The sequence below is a fragment of the Cynocephalus volans genome, chromosome 2, assembly GCF_027409185.1.
Source record: "Cynocephalus volans isolate mCynVol1 chromosome 2, mCynVol1.pri, whole genome shotgun sequence".
In the NCBI taxonomy this organism is placed as follows: Eukaryota; Metazoa; Chordata; class Mammalia; order Dermoptera; family Cynocephalidae; genus Cynocephalus; species Cynocephalus volans.
Window position 1 is genome coordinate 4,765,262 of NC_084461.1, and position 14,548 is coordinate 4,779,809.

The window sequence follows — 14,548 nt, forward strand, 5'->3', positions numbered from 1 at the left end:
ACACTGCCCCTGCTCGTCACCCTGAAAGCCACTCCGTCACCTCTAATGCCTGCATCCCCCTTTCATTTCCTCACTACATTCTTTCCTTCTGTTTCTTGTATCCTCTTGGTCTTGTCCCAGGCATTTCTCTCGGGCTTCTGGAATTCTTTGCTAGGAGAGCTTAGGAATACTTGGCTTATGTAGTCATTGCTATGAGTAAAAAAAAAAAAAAAAATCTCTCCGTATTCTAAAGGAGACATTGATCAACCCAGAGAACTCCTAATCCTTTCATTGGTGTTTGGTGATAAGAAGTGGACCCCCCTCACCCCAAATTGGAGCTTTTTACTTCCAGGCACCAATGGTAAGGATTCAGCAATTGGTAGTTGGATTTGTTTCTGCCTCTCTAGCAATATAAGAGAATTAACTTTGCTCTGTCCCTGGGGAACACGGGGGTCGGCCTTCAGCAGCAGGACTCCAGGCCCACTAGCAGGCTGGGGGAAAATGTTGCCATGTATGAGGGGCTGATGTGAATTATCAATTTCCTGTCTTTTTCAGGTGTCGGCCTTATTCAAAGATGGAACAATAGGAGGCAACATCAACATTGCAATTGTAGGTCTGATTCTTCTAGAAGATGAACAGGTATTCTATCTTTTTTTTATCCCAGAAAAATAAATGCATTCTTTTCTTTAATATAATCATTCTGTGGCTTCTTTCCTTCTCTTTTTCTTGGGGACAAAATCGTTTAATACTTTGTGTCTAGCGCAGTGACTTTCTTTTCAGTTCATTCTACTTTATATGTGTGTGCGTGTCTTTTGGGCAGGGTAGTAAAGAATACTCTTTTAATTGGCTTTTGAGAAAATGCAATGCAAGAGTTGCCCTATTTCAGAGGGGAGCACACTAGGAATATAGATTACACAGTGTGTCTTCAGCCACTGTGAGCTGAGCTTATAGGATACCAATTGGAATTGATCCTTGCTTGGTTTGTGCTGGAAGATTAGACACGTGTTGCAGCGCAGAAGTAAAGTGGTGCTTGCAGCACTGCATTACGTTACTGTACTGCTTCCTGGCTCCTAAGGCTGGTCACACTAACCCTCAGTACCTTCAGTCTTTGGCTGTAATTTTCATAGAGATTCTGGAATGTCAAGGGCATTGCTCTCCTTGTATACAAAACTTACATTATGCTGGATCTTGGTAGCTATGGGTGAAAGAATCTCCTTTGCCCCCAGCAGACCCTGGTACATGCATAGAGTTTCACAGTTCACAGGAAGATGCTTATGAAGATTTCACATATCAGCAGTGGGGGTATTTGAGCCACAGAAGCTTCTCACTTCCATTTAGCTCCAACCCAATCACTGGTTCAGCAAAGGAAGGCAGGCCCTGGACCCAAGACAGGCACCCAGACTTCAGTCCTACCCTTGCTGACACTCTAAGTCTCCTGGTAGCCATAGCACTCTTGTTTATAAAACAAAGATATTTTTGGATGATCTCTGAGATGATTCATAAGATCTAAGATACCTTCAGATGTTAAAGTTCTGGAAGGCGGGCTTAGTGGCTGGCAGCTATTTCCAGCCTGACTAGTCAGGGAAGATACAACTTCATTGTCTTTTGTGTAAGAGTGTGGATGGGGAGGGGGGTTAGTGAACTAGTAGGGCTTCTCAGGTGACAGGTTAATTATTCCTGTATTAAAACGTTTTCACCTTGGAATTCATCCAAGCTGCAAAGAATAAGCAAGGTTATCGTTTGATCGTACACCTGTGTTAACTCAAATTAATGCAGTTTTCCTGGAAGTCACCAGCTGAAGAATGTCAGGCATGCCCCAGTGTGTATGTATAGCATTTAGCTTAGGAGAATTTCACTCCCTGGAAAAACAAAATAAACGTTTTAGGAGAAAACATCTTCAGTGAGTGAGAGACAAAAATTTTAACGCAACACTCTTAAGAGTGAAAGCTTTAAACACGATGGTGACCTGAAATCAGGTATTTAACCCGGTTTTCTCTGACCACCCATAGGAAAACAGAGCATACCGTAAACTTTAAATAATTTGGTGTATCCTGCTCTAATGCATGTTCCACTACTCTCCAAATTTCTCAGTTCCCAAGAGTTCTGATGTTACTCACTCTGATATTTTACCGTCACTCCATCAGAACTTAGTATGTGAGTTTGTTTATGAGTAGGTGGAATGTTTTCTATATAGTTTCCTTCTAGTTGAAGTTTATTTTCTAGAAATAAATTTTCCCAATTGACCTACCTTTCCTCATAAACATGCTGCCCCTATAGGAAAGTTACTTAATTTAACACTGTAATAATAAATACTTAAAGAGTTATGAATTGGAAATCCCACTTGCCCAACTTGGGTATGAAATGAATATTTGACTGTCCAGGTGTGTTCTTATACATGTATGTGCAAAGCCATGTATAAATGATTCTGTTGCCTTATATAATTTTGCAAAGTATTTTTCAAAGATTTTGAATGCACAAAATTCATGCACAGAAATAATCTTTCTTGGGTCACTGAGCAAGCATTCAGGGTCAGCCGGATACACCCAGCTGCTTATGTTTGGAACCAGAGAAACATGCATAAGAGTCTGCACTGAATCTGCACAGGTTTTATGGAATACGCCCTCCTTTGGATTTCAATGCATAAAATGGAGGTATTGGCTCATGTGCCATTCAGATCCATCTATGTATGCGAAATCCAAGTTAGCGATAGTTTTCTGTGATGACAATGCATTAGAGCATGTTTTCTCTCCATGATCGTGGGGCTCTTGGTCTCTCTCAATAGCCAGGGCTGGTGATCAGTCACCATGCGGACCGCACCTTGAGTAGCTTCTGCCAGTGGCAGTCTGGATTGATGGGGAAAGATGGAACACGCCATGACCATGCCATCTTACTGACCGGTCTGGACATATGTTCCTGGAAGAATGAGCCCTGTGATACTTTGGGTAAGACCCTCCAGCAGAGTTCTGAGGACCACTTGTGGGGTGTGCACCTTCAGTGGGTGGTGTAAGGTATTGAGTATTTTTGCCCTTGTTCTATACTCATCAGCAGTAGCTGCTGCTGAGTAAGGTTGTAAAGAACAGACTCATGTCCTTGTGTAAACTTTGGGTAAATGTAAAATATGCCAAAGTTTATACAAGGACACAAGAAATGCTCATAATGACAAGTGCAAGTCGCTAAACCTGGGGGTGGTCTTGGAGACCTCTCAGCACACCCTTTCTGTACAAGACTTTTTCACTTGGGCTTTTGAGAACTCAGATGTTTATAGAAAAAGGCAGAAATTCTCCTTCATCTGCAGTAAATCCCCTCTTCTGTAACAGGAGCATGACACAGAACCATGAATTGTTTTCCATGAATTGAGACACAGAGTCTTTGGGCTCCTGGGAATAAATCCCCTTTGCCTACATTATTAAATGCCCTGAATATGGTTGTCCAAGGATTTCCCATTTTAGGTTTCTCCAAATGAGAATAAAATTTGCCAAGGACAAAAAATAAATATCCAACTCTTTATTTTATTACAACACCGCTATATATTCTTTTGATCTTTACGCCCCACAGGATTTGCACCCATAAGTGGAATGTGCAGTAAATATCGCAGCTGTACGGTTAATGAAGATACAGGTCTTGCACTGGCCTTCACTATCGCCCACGAGTCTGGACACAAGTGAGTGCGTCTCCATGGGAGGGTGGAGCCCGGGATCCTTCTGCTACTGGATGATTACCATAGAAAAACTCATTCACTAAGATAAGTCTGAGAAGGGAATTCACATATACCCAACAAGAATATCATTGACAGTTACAAAATGCTGTCACTTTGGCACATTTGTTTTTATTTTAGAGCCCCATCACGCACATTTTAAAGCTACAGCAATGCACAGTTCCACTTCCCTCACTGTTTTCTCTCATGCTCCCGTTCACACGCGTGCCTAAGATTGAGGACAGTGGTTTCCTACTCCATTCTGCTGTCCTGTGGTTTAAACTTGGGCCTGAGGGCTAATCTCGTTCCACAGTTAGCTGCTATGGGGGCTCCAAATGACTGACAGTAACAAGCCCTCCCACTGATGACCGTTGTTACTCTTGAGTTTGAGTTCTTATGTATATTTTTGCATAATTTGTAGAGATGTTTTTTGATAGGCATACTAAGCAGAGTTTGGGGAATGTGGGTACTGACAAGAGATTGGACTGTCAGGGACTGTTTTGCTTCCCTTTTTCTACCCCTGGCTTCAGCGTTGTCGGTTTTGAAATGAGGTGGCATGAGGGAGCTCCGTGAGTACAGGGGGACTCAATTCCTGGGCAGGCCGCTCTCACAACAGGTGGCGTGCCACCCGTTTCCTCTCTTTATGTGCAAAGCTTACATGTATATGTGTAGAATGAAACATTAGTAGTAATTACTTATGGAAACTATTAGTCTAAGGTAACATTTCTTTAGCTAATAATTATGTAAGCTGCCTTACCTGAGGCACCATCTATTGAAAAAAAGAAAGAAACTTAAGGCCGCACTTGCTGCTCACGAAGCTGCAGACATCCGGCAGTTGTCCTGATTAATCTGAGGGCCAGTGGTAGTAATGCAAGTGTTTTCCTGCCAGACTGAAACTGTACTTTTCTCCTAGAAAATGTACAACCAGGAACTATAATTTTTCTGTCATTTTTTACTTGCAACCTGGTTTTACTGGCAAAGGAATGCAAAGACAGTGTTTGTGGTCTGTGTTTTTTCAAAGCTGACTTCTCTGTCCACTCTTGGAAAATGACTGAGGTCACAGACTCATGTCACCTAGACCTGCTCAAAGCATCAGTGTGTGCATCTGTGTGAGTGGGGGGGGTGAGGTGGGGGTTTACATGCATGTGCCTGTGTTTAATGGAATCTCATGGGGGCCCTGCAGACATTGGCTGTGTGTGAACTGATGACCTGAAAATGAATCTTTTTATCCCATTACTGATCCCTTTATCATTACAGGTAATGATTGACTATTTCATTGCTTAGAAAATTGCACCTACTTTATAAAGCTTTTGGTTGAGGAATAATTGTATTTTTAATAGTCTGTTACAGTTAAAACTTCAAAAACTCTCATTATTGTAATGATATGAGGCTCTTGCTGTCCTTTGAACCATACCTGAATTTAATTAAACAAGCAAGGCAAGACATGTTTAAGTCACTGTGGTCTGAGCAAGTCACCGTTTGATAGGCAGTTGAGATATGGGTGTTGGCAGAGCTACCCGTTGCAGGTGGTGAACTTAACTAAGGTTGAACTTGTTACATCACAAACTAGGCTCTCAGTTAGTCTTCAGTGTCAATAAGTATCAGCGTTTGTGTTTATTTTTCCTAGAAATTAATTATTAATATTTCCTTTCCCCACTCAGGCTGAGTGTAGATGAAAAAAGAATTTCCTCCATAAAGAAAGCAGTGTTTTTATTTGAAACTGGGAATATAGATGGAAACAAAGGAGCTGTACATGTAGATGAAGGAAAGCCCCATTGAGAATGGAATTAAACTTCAGATATTATCAAATCCTTTTTGAATACCTGATGTTTAGAGGACGTCGTGCAAGAGACAGAGAACTGGGAGCTCTGAAGAGTCGAAGTTGCCAGTAAGATAGCTGCGGATCAAGTTGAGGAAACAGGAAATATATGCTTTTAGCTTGTGCTAAATGCCAAGACGAGTGACAATCATAGTCATAGTGATGCTAATAATGGCAGTAACAATGGAAGTACCTCTCTTTGTGGAGCACTTGTGAAATTTGCAGCCAATTTTGTGTGTCACTCAAACCGTGGAGACCACACGGGACAACCCTGTGGGTGCTTCGCCACCTTAGGGAGACTGTGCTGAGTCTCCGCAGATATGCGTGAGTGGCGCAGGGACAGTGAGTGAGCTGGGAGGGAGCAATGGGCAGACCACGTGTACATGTTTCTAGCGAGTCGTTGGCTGTGGCGGCGAGTTCAGGTGAGAGAGGCTGTGACATGTAAGGCTCAGCCATGAAACCCCATGAATTTTAGTTGAATTGAATCAAAGACAAGAACATTTATTCAGTTCATTTATTCAATAAGTATTATTTCTGGAAGAAGGAATTACAGGCTTGGTGTATGGATCAAACGTACTAACACAGACACTGTGCCTGTATCTTTGGCACGGAGCTCCAAGCACAGGCAAATTCTTGAGTTCTGTCCTTTTAGAAATGAAAAGGAATTTTGCACCTATGAGGACTTTTACTATGAAAGATGTATATCGCGCTGCAGAGGTGACTGGTACCGCCTCTGCTCTGTTTACATTCAGAGGGCGTTGTCGGGGCGGGGCTTCTCCATGCCTAGCAGCATAGCTTTTCTCAACTTTAACTCAAGAAAAGATTTCAGATGATGTCTGTCCAGTTCCTTCTACTAAGCTCAGTTATTTATTTATTTATTTTTTATCTCAAAATGTCTTATCGTTTATTCTGGGGAATCTGACCTAAAAGTAGAAATTGCTAAGAACCAGTGTTTGGCTTTGTGCTGGAAAAGAGAGGAGGAGAGATTAGAACCAGAACTGAGACGTGTATTCTACTTTAGTTCTCGGGATTGAATTAGGACTGTTATTATTCCAGAAGTGTGAGGAGAGTTTCCTGGTTATATTAAATCACTTGACACAGGACATGACATTTGCTAGATGCAGGTGGTGTTGAAGAATTGGCACAGACACACTGTGGTCAAATCTGCGTATGTCATCTGGACATGAATCCATTTGAAAAATCCCCATTTTCTAAGGGAAGTCATGCCATTTGATGGTAGGGCCCTGTGACCCAGGTTGCATATACACTGTGGTGCTGCCACACCTGACAATGACTGAGGGGTATCACCTGATCAGCTGATACCTAGGTTTCCCATCTGCAGAACCAGTAGAGCACTCAGTTCCTTACACATGTGTGCACAGGTACAATTTATGTAGTGTTATCTGAGCTGAACATTCCTATTATGTAAAATAGGCTCAAACGGTAAAGTTGCATTATCATTTCAGACCATCAAGGCACTGTTAAAACATACTGACTGTACTCAGAAGTGTTCATGATCCACCATTCTGTCTCGTCTTTCTCTGAATTTATTGACCCATTCACAATTTGCTCTTCACCAGCAGGGCATCATGTAGGATTCCATAAAAAGACTAGTGATCCATGCCCCACAAAAGTCTAACAGAAAAGACAAAATAGACATGCTATGCAAGGATGAAGTGACCACACAGGGAGAATCATGGAGGGCTTCTTGAAAGAAGCAAAATTGGAGTCACTGCCAGCTACCCTGCTGATGCGACTCAGCTCTCCCACAGTCTGCTGGTGACATCAGGTGCCCTTTCCAGTATATGCTGATGATATGTGCATCCTACTGATTTGTGGCTGTGCTCTGTCATCACCTGGGCCCCTTCCACTGGATCGGGGAGACTAAAATTACTTGGTAATTCTAAGAATTTGTAGAATATTTGAGAAAGCCAGCCTCTAAAACATTATCTGGTCTGGTGATTGTCAGACTGCTCTCTGGGGAACTGTAGCAGGTCTTAATCAATTTTATTTACTGTCATTCCTCTTAAGATTTCTTGTTTGTTTCTGTGTCCAAAAAGTACTTAAAATCCATTGACTTTTGGCTAACTCCCCCCACTACACACACACACACACACACACGCACGCACACGCACACACACACACATGCACACACACACACACACACACACACACACACACACTCCATATGTACACAATGACATCTAGGTGTTGATTTGACCAAGATCACATTCAAATCAAGGAAAGGGATATAAGTCTTGAATTTTCCTTTGTGATGTGCAAAGTTCCAGGTATTCTGCACAGTTTTTGAGAAAGGTTTTATTATCCCATTTTATAAAAGAGGAAACTGAGGCTTGGGAGTTAAGTAATTTGCCCAATATTAAACAGCTTGTTAATTACAGAGCCAAGTCCCTGGCTGGGGTCCCTTCAGCTCCACAGCCCATGATCTCTCTGTTGTCCACCCCACCTAGGTCTCCTGTCTCACACATGACTGCTGTCTCCACCTCAGCCTCCCGCCTCTCATGGAGGATGAGCTGGGCTCTGGATACCTAGATCCCACTTGTGGTTACCATCATCACACCAAGGGTGGAACTTACCATCCAGACGACATTGGCCCTTGGTTTCTCTGAAAGTTCTCATCTCCTTCACGACTGCTATCTGAACAGCCTGAAATAATTGATACAACCTCTAAAAACACTTGGCTGTTCATCATTCTCGGTATATCATTGGTAATAAGTAAATACTTGCTGATAGTAATTGAATCACTCAAGAACATATTGTAGAAGACATTAAAAGCATCTGAAATTGAACATAATTCTCAAACCCAATTTAATCTAAAATTAGGTTAGTAATTTTGAGTTTATAATTTTGAGTTAGCATTATAGCTGGAAAGAATGTCCTTTATTCATTGAACAAACATAAATGGAGGACCTGGTAAAGACTATCAAGTCCGCTGGCAGCAAGCATGGATAAGAGGAGTCTCTGCCCTTAAAAAACTTATAAACTAGTAAGGGATAAAGAGATAAAACATGCTTACTATTTTAACATATGGGGTGATTACCACTTTAAAGAGTGCATAGGAGTTAAAAAAATCTGGAATGTATTACTTGAATAGTAATTATATTTATTGGTTGCCAAATACCAACCTTATCTTCAACTTTATCTTATGTTCTATTCATTCTTCCATGACTTTATTCATGTTAACATGAAAAGTGAGCACTGCATGGCAGTTTTATGCTGAGGCACTGGTATCCATTACATCACAGTATGTGGGCGTTATACTGACTAGAAACACAACTCACGCAATAGTGGAGCTGGGGTTTTGGTGGGCATCAGAATCACCTGGGAGCATGTTAGAACATACCCACATGCCGCTGACCCTCAACATACTAAATCGGAAATATACCAGGTGAGCTTTGGGTAGCCACATTGAGTGGTGTATTTCTCAGATGTTCTGATGCACTGCAAAGGTCGAGACTTGATGCTAGAAAGAATGAAAAAGTTTAAGACCAAGATGTCCCCAGACCTGAAACGTGACTTTGGATTATTGAGAAATGTAGGCAGAAGTAGTAGCAAATGTATTTAGAGCAATTGCTGGATTACACTGTGTCTTCTCTGTAAGCAGGGCTGGAGCCAGCTGAGGGAGGGTAGCTTGGTATTCTGTTTTCATCGTTTTCTCCCCAAGGCAGACTCCCATCTGGGATTTCAGCCTGAATCCTTTTCACAGCCATGACACATTTCCTCTGCCATGTGGTTGCCCTGGCCTTGATTAATTGCCTTTAATAGAACTTCAGAGAATGGGTGGAGGCTAAAATGAGTACATCTGCATCACCCCTGGTACTGATCAGGAATTTTGCAGAAATTCACCAATATTTGCATGCCAGATTTCCTTGGATACGCCCTTCAGTCGTGCTCGGGTTACAATACTGCCTGAGTCTCTCCTGGGCTCTGGCGTCAGAGTGTCGACTCCAGTCCTGAGTCTGAAACCTTGGACAAAGTCCTCAGTCTAGCTATCATTATATTATACCTACCTTACAGGGCTGTAGTGAGGCTTAAGTTAGAAAATGTAGGTCACATGCTTAATGTTATATCTATAAAACAGTGAGTGGTTATAAATGTTAATTACTATTTTTACTAATATAATTAGATAGCTCTAAGCAAAACAGTTGTAGGGAAAATGAAATGGATAAATGGTCAGGATCCCTCAGATGTTCAGAATCTTGCTGAGCATTTGATGTAAATACGTGACTGCACGTACACGAAGGTGTTCCTTGGCTATTGTTTTATGTAGATGCACGTGCACACCCAGGTGCTCCTGGGTTGTCTGACTTGCACCCAGGTGTCCTGGGTTATTGGACTCGAGTATGATGGATGAATGGCTCTGATCCACAGTGCCCCCCACTCCCAGGATGCCCTGTGGGGGGGGTAGGGTTAGGGTTAGGGTTAGGGAGAGGCCACCACTGCTGTTGCCAGATCTGCTGAAGGTTGCTGTAAGCTGCTGCTGCTGCTGTTGAGGAAGCTGAGGACTGAGCTTGCATGGGAATGAAGCGTGTCAACTCCACCAACAGCTCCTGGGATCTTTTCCTAATTACCTAGCTCATGACCTGTATGTGAGGGGTCTGTGACCCAGCCTGGCACGTGAGGGGTCTGTGACCCAGCCTGACAACAGTAAAGCTCATGTGTCTTCAGCCTTGGCTGCAGTACAGACTGTTGTCCCCTTCAGAGCCCACTTGCCCATGTTGGTGTCTTTCTGTCCCTGCTGCTTCCCTCCACTCATCAGTGGATTCTTGGCAGCAGAAGACCCCCTAGATCCAGTAACCACCTTGTCCTTCTTTGCTTTCTCTCTCTCTCTTGCCTTTTCTCTTCCTCTGTATCTCACTCATTGGGACCCTGCTCTCAGGGAATCCATACAATAACTGGGAACCAAACATTAATGGCCAATAAGGGCTTGGCTTGCCAAGACTATATTTACCTTACCAGGAGGCCTGCAGGGCCATATAGAACTTGCAAGTCCCCCAGGCTTTCCTTTCAAGGCGGGATGCTGTGGTCTTTGGGGATGAGGAAGACGGCAATACAAGGCGGTCCCCCAGGCACAGCTTCAGGAAGTGAAGAGGTGGCTGCTCAGGTCGATGGGATTCTCTCAGGTGCAGGGCTGCAGTTTTCTCAGTTTACATTAAGGGGGTGCTACTTGGCATTGTGGGATTTGGATGCCTTTGACAAACACTTTTAAGGGTTCTCATAACCACTGGAGTTTGAGATTTCACTATATACTAAGCCAGGGCTGGAGTCCCAGAGCAGTCTGGTGTCCACTAAGGAATAATTGGTACAGCTTCAAGCCATGCCCACAGATAAACCCAACTATATCCACTCATCACGTTTTCATGGAGCTGCTCCATCCAAATGGATGTGAAGACTCAAGCACAGCCTCCAGCAGTGCAGACCTCACAGTTTGAGGTGGAGCAGCACCGGGTGGGCACAGGGACAGAATGTCAGCCCCACCAAGGGTTGCTGTTTAGTAGCTTTCAAATTGTGGTAAGCATCAAACTCAGCTGGGGAGCTTGTGTGAAAAACTCAAATGCCCACATCTGTTTTCTGAGTCAACAGTTTCTGGCTCGGAGCCTGGCGTCTGTGTTTCTAACAGATACAGGAAATACTGACCATCCTGGTGAGCAAAATGTATAGAGTGAAGGAAGAAATATAGAGCAGTATTAGCTTTAACAAGAAGACCACAAATGAACTCTGCCTCCCCGCACCTTGCTTAAAATGCTATTTTTAAAAAAATAACTATAACATCTGCCCCCCCACAGGCATCTCACCATTCACTCTGATTTGATATTAGTGGGCTCTTTCACACAGTTCAATGAATGGTATGTTCTTCCAAAAAGGTCTAGGAGCACATCAATATCCTCAGCAGTTTGGCCTTTGGGGCTTTTGTTCTCACCTGCCTAGTGATCAGAGGGAAAAGAGGCTTCACAGTCTCCACTAGTATTTGTTGGAGTTTGTTAGATCAAAGAACCCTCTCTCTCTCTCTCTGTCTCACAGCTTTGGCATGGTCCACGATGGGGAAGGAAACATGTGCAAGAAGTCCGAGGGTAGCATCATGTCCCCAACGTTGGCGGGACGCAACGGGGTCTTCTCCTGGTCACCCTGCAGCCGCCAGTATCTGCACAGATTTTTAAGGTATGAACTCCGTGAGCCAGTCCTGCGGTCTTTCGGTGCCTCTGATGCTCACTGCGCAGTCGGCCTGGCCCTGTGCACACAGCCGGGGCCGTGCTGCCCAGGATGGCTCCCCTTTGAGGGCTGGCTGAGGAGTTTGCTGGACACCTCCTCAGAGCATCGAGGCTTGCCGGCTTAATCCAACATGACCTTCATATTCAAAGAAAGCCCATAAGGCACTAACCAAACCAAAGTATTTGTCACTAACTTTTTTTTTTTAATTTTCACTTCTATAACTAAGTATCTTCAGTCAATGAATAGGAAGATCTAACGTGTGTACATATGTTTACATAATGATAAAGCATAACTAACTCTTCAGTGTTCTTTTTTCCTTTTCTTTTTTTTTCCACAAAATTTATTTCTTATTAGATGGAAAACTTGAGTATATGAGGGGACTTCAAAGAGTTCATAGAAAAATTTGTACTATCTTTTAATTCTATTTTTCCATGAAATTTTTGAAGAACTTTCTTATAAACCTTAACCTGGCTCTAAAATCCTGAAATCATAAGAATTATTTTTACAAAATGTTATTATAACTCTAATTTATTTCGGGTAAAGAACATTGACGAGCTGGAGTTTGATCCTTGAAAAAAGAGGTAGTCAGTAGATCTGAAAATTTTAGAAAAAGAAGGGACTTTAAGAAACATCCTTACGTTTGCTAGTCACGCAGACTATGCCCCCAGATCTCAATGGCTTTGAGTTTAAGGTCTGGTTTGAGCCTTAAACCAAAACTTTATTTCTCACCCTTATCACATTTCAGTGCAGTCAGGGGTCTCTGCTCCTGTCTGCAGTCCTTCAGGAACCCAGGTGCCTTCCGTCCTGTGTCTCCTCTGCCAGGACGTCGTTCTGCACTGCAGCTAGGTGGAAGGTGGGGATAGAGAGAGCACCACGGTTGTTCCTGAAAGGAGAACCCAGCCAGTGGCCTGCAGTGCAAGGCTGGGGGCTGGAAGTGTTGTACGCCCCTGAAAGAAAAGGACCTGGGGATTAGTCAAAGAGGGCCCTCTATGCGGCATCGCCAACTCCAAATCCTGTCACAGGGAACTAACTGAAACCTGGAGGGACCAGCCTCGGTGGCAAAATTTAGAGTAAACCCAGGCATTCTGGACCCTAGAACTGACCACTCCTCACTGATCCAAGGACGATGGATGCAGCCAGCAGAGGAAATGCAATTCTGTTGCAATCAGACATTATTTTTATTTTTACCTGTAAGTACTAACAAAATATGAATGAAAGTCTTGTTTAGAAAGTGTCTCATCTCTTGAAGATGGCTGATTGTGAGAAACAGCGCAGACAGGGCGTATGCTAGGCCTATGTGCATGAGTTCTAGGAGCACACCATGTTTTGGACCCATGTAAACTCTTCAACATTCCTTTCCTTCCCTTCTGGACATATTCTTCTGGGACCGAATGGCAGCACCTGGCACAGAGTGTGGTTTGATACTTTTATTTGTCATGGAAGACACACCAATTTCCACTTTTGCTGTTTAAGGAATATTATGGTTTCTTTGGCCCCAGGAGAAAGACCTGCTCTTATTCACAGTGAAGGAAACGTCTGCTCGTTACACAGACACACGGAAGAATTGTGCTCGCTCTCTAACAAGCACACCGACCCACAGGAGCCTGCCGATTCGGGCCTAATAGATACCAGGAGTGTGTTTCCTTATTTTCAAAACACACGAATTCTGGCAAATGATAGAAATGGGCTGCCATGTTTAGTTCTCAAATTAATTCACAGCGGTTTTGAAAAAAAAAACATATTTCTGAGATTTGTCAAAGAAAATGTGGAAATTATCACTCCTATTTTAATGATATATTCTTGGAAAAAGCTAACAAACACAACCACCTTACCTTAAGGATTTCGACAAGATTTCACAAGAAGTCGCAAAATAACCAGTACAATTGAAAGCTGATGATAAAGAGAAGCAAATGGAAATAATGGAAACGAAGACCAGAGACAGGGGCACAAATACATAGATTCTAAGGAACTGTCCAGTTGTGATGTGAAGCTTGCAATTTGCCACGAAAGGAAACATGGTTTGTTCCTATTATTATAAAATAAGGCAAATACCAATACTTGGAGGGAATCAAAGATTTTTTCTTAAATAACAGCTTTATTGAGGTAAAATTGATGTACAAAAAACTACCCATATTTTATATATACAGTTTGATGAGTCTAGACATATGAGACACCAATGACACAACCTCCATGGAGATCCTACCAGAGACAGTGGAAAGAAAGACAGACCGGCAGCATCCGGTCCTGTCTGCCTCCCAAGGCTTCGCAACTTGTACGTCCTTGTTGTCAAAGCTACGTACTAGTTGTTCCAAGCTAAGATAAGGAGGAAGTGTTCCTCCCTGAGATGCATGTAAATGCCACTCAGGATTAAACTGGAATCTCTAGATTGTCTCATTGAGACAATCCAAAAATACTTGTTTGGATTTTACATACTCTTTGCTTTCTTTTTTTCTTTTTCATTTATTTATTTTTTTCTTATTAGCACTCTTCATTTTTCTGCCGTACAGGTTAAATCGTCTTGTCTCTAGAACACAATTTGAGCAGGATCACGCTAGTATTTCTGTCGGTCTTACTCCTGTTTATTGTCTAGAGGACTGCGCCTCCCCCAGTGCCACCTACAGCAGCGACGGTGGCTGGCGTACCTCCTCTCACTGCGCCTTCCTGCAGTTCTCCAGAAGACCGTGTAGCCTGCCTTCTGAGCCAGCATCTTGATCACCAGACTTAAGGGTCCCCATGCCTTTAGCTAAGAAATTCCTTGTATTCTTACTCTGAAAACTCAGTCAAGATATTTCACCACCTAAAGAAATGATGACTGTTTTCCATAT

The 14,548-nt window shown here is 42.9% G+C and overlaps 1 protein-coding gene across 1 annotated transcript in view; it reads left to right on the top strand.

Moving 5' to 3' along the window:
* The window catches only part of ADAMTS16 (ADAM metallopeptidase with thrombospondin type 1 motif 16), a 165,843-nt gene that overhangs the window by 47,832 nt on the left and 103,463 nt on the right, over window positions 1-14,548 (top strand). Inside the window, exons 6-9 of the mRNA XM_063087445.1 lie at window positions 535-618; window positions 2,762-2,921; window positions 3,535-3,640; window positions 11,535-11,672. Of these exons, the coding sequence (XP_062943515.1) occupies window positions 535-618; window positions 2,762-2,921; window positions 3,535-3,640; window positions 11,535-11,672 (488 nt within the window). The remainder of the gene's footprint in view (window positions 1-534; window positions 619-2,761; window positions 2,922-3,534; window positions 3,641-11,534; window positions 11,673-14,548) is intronic.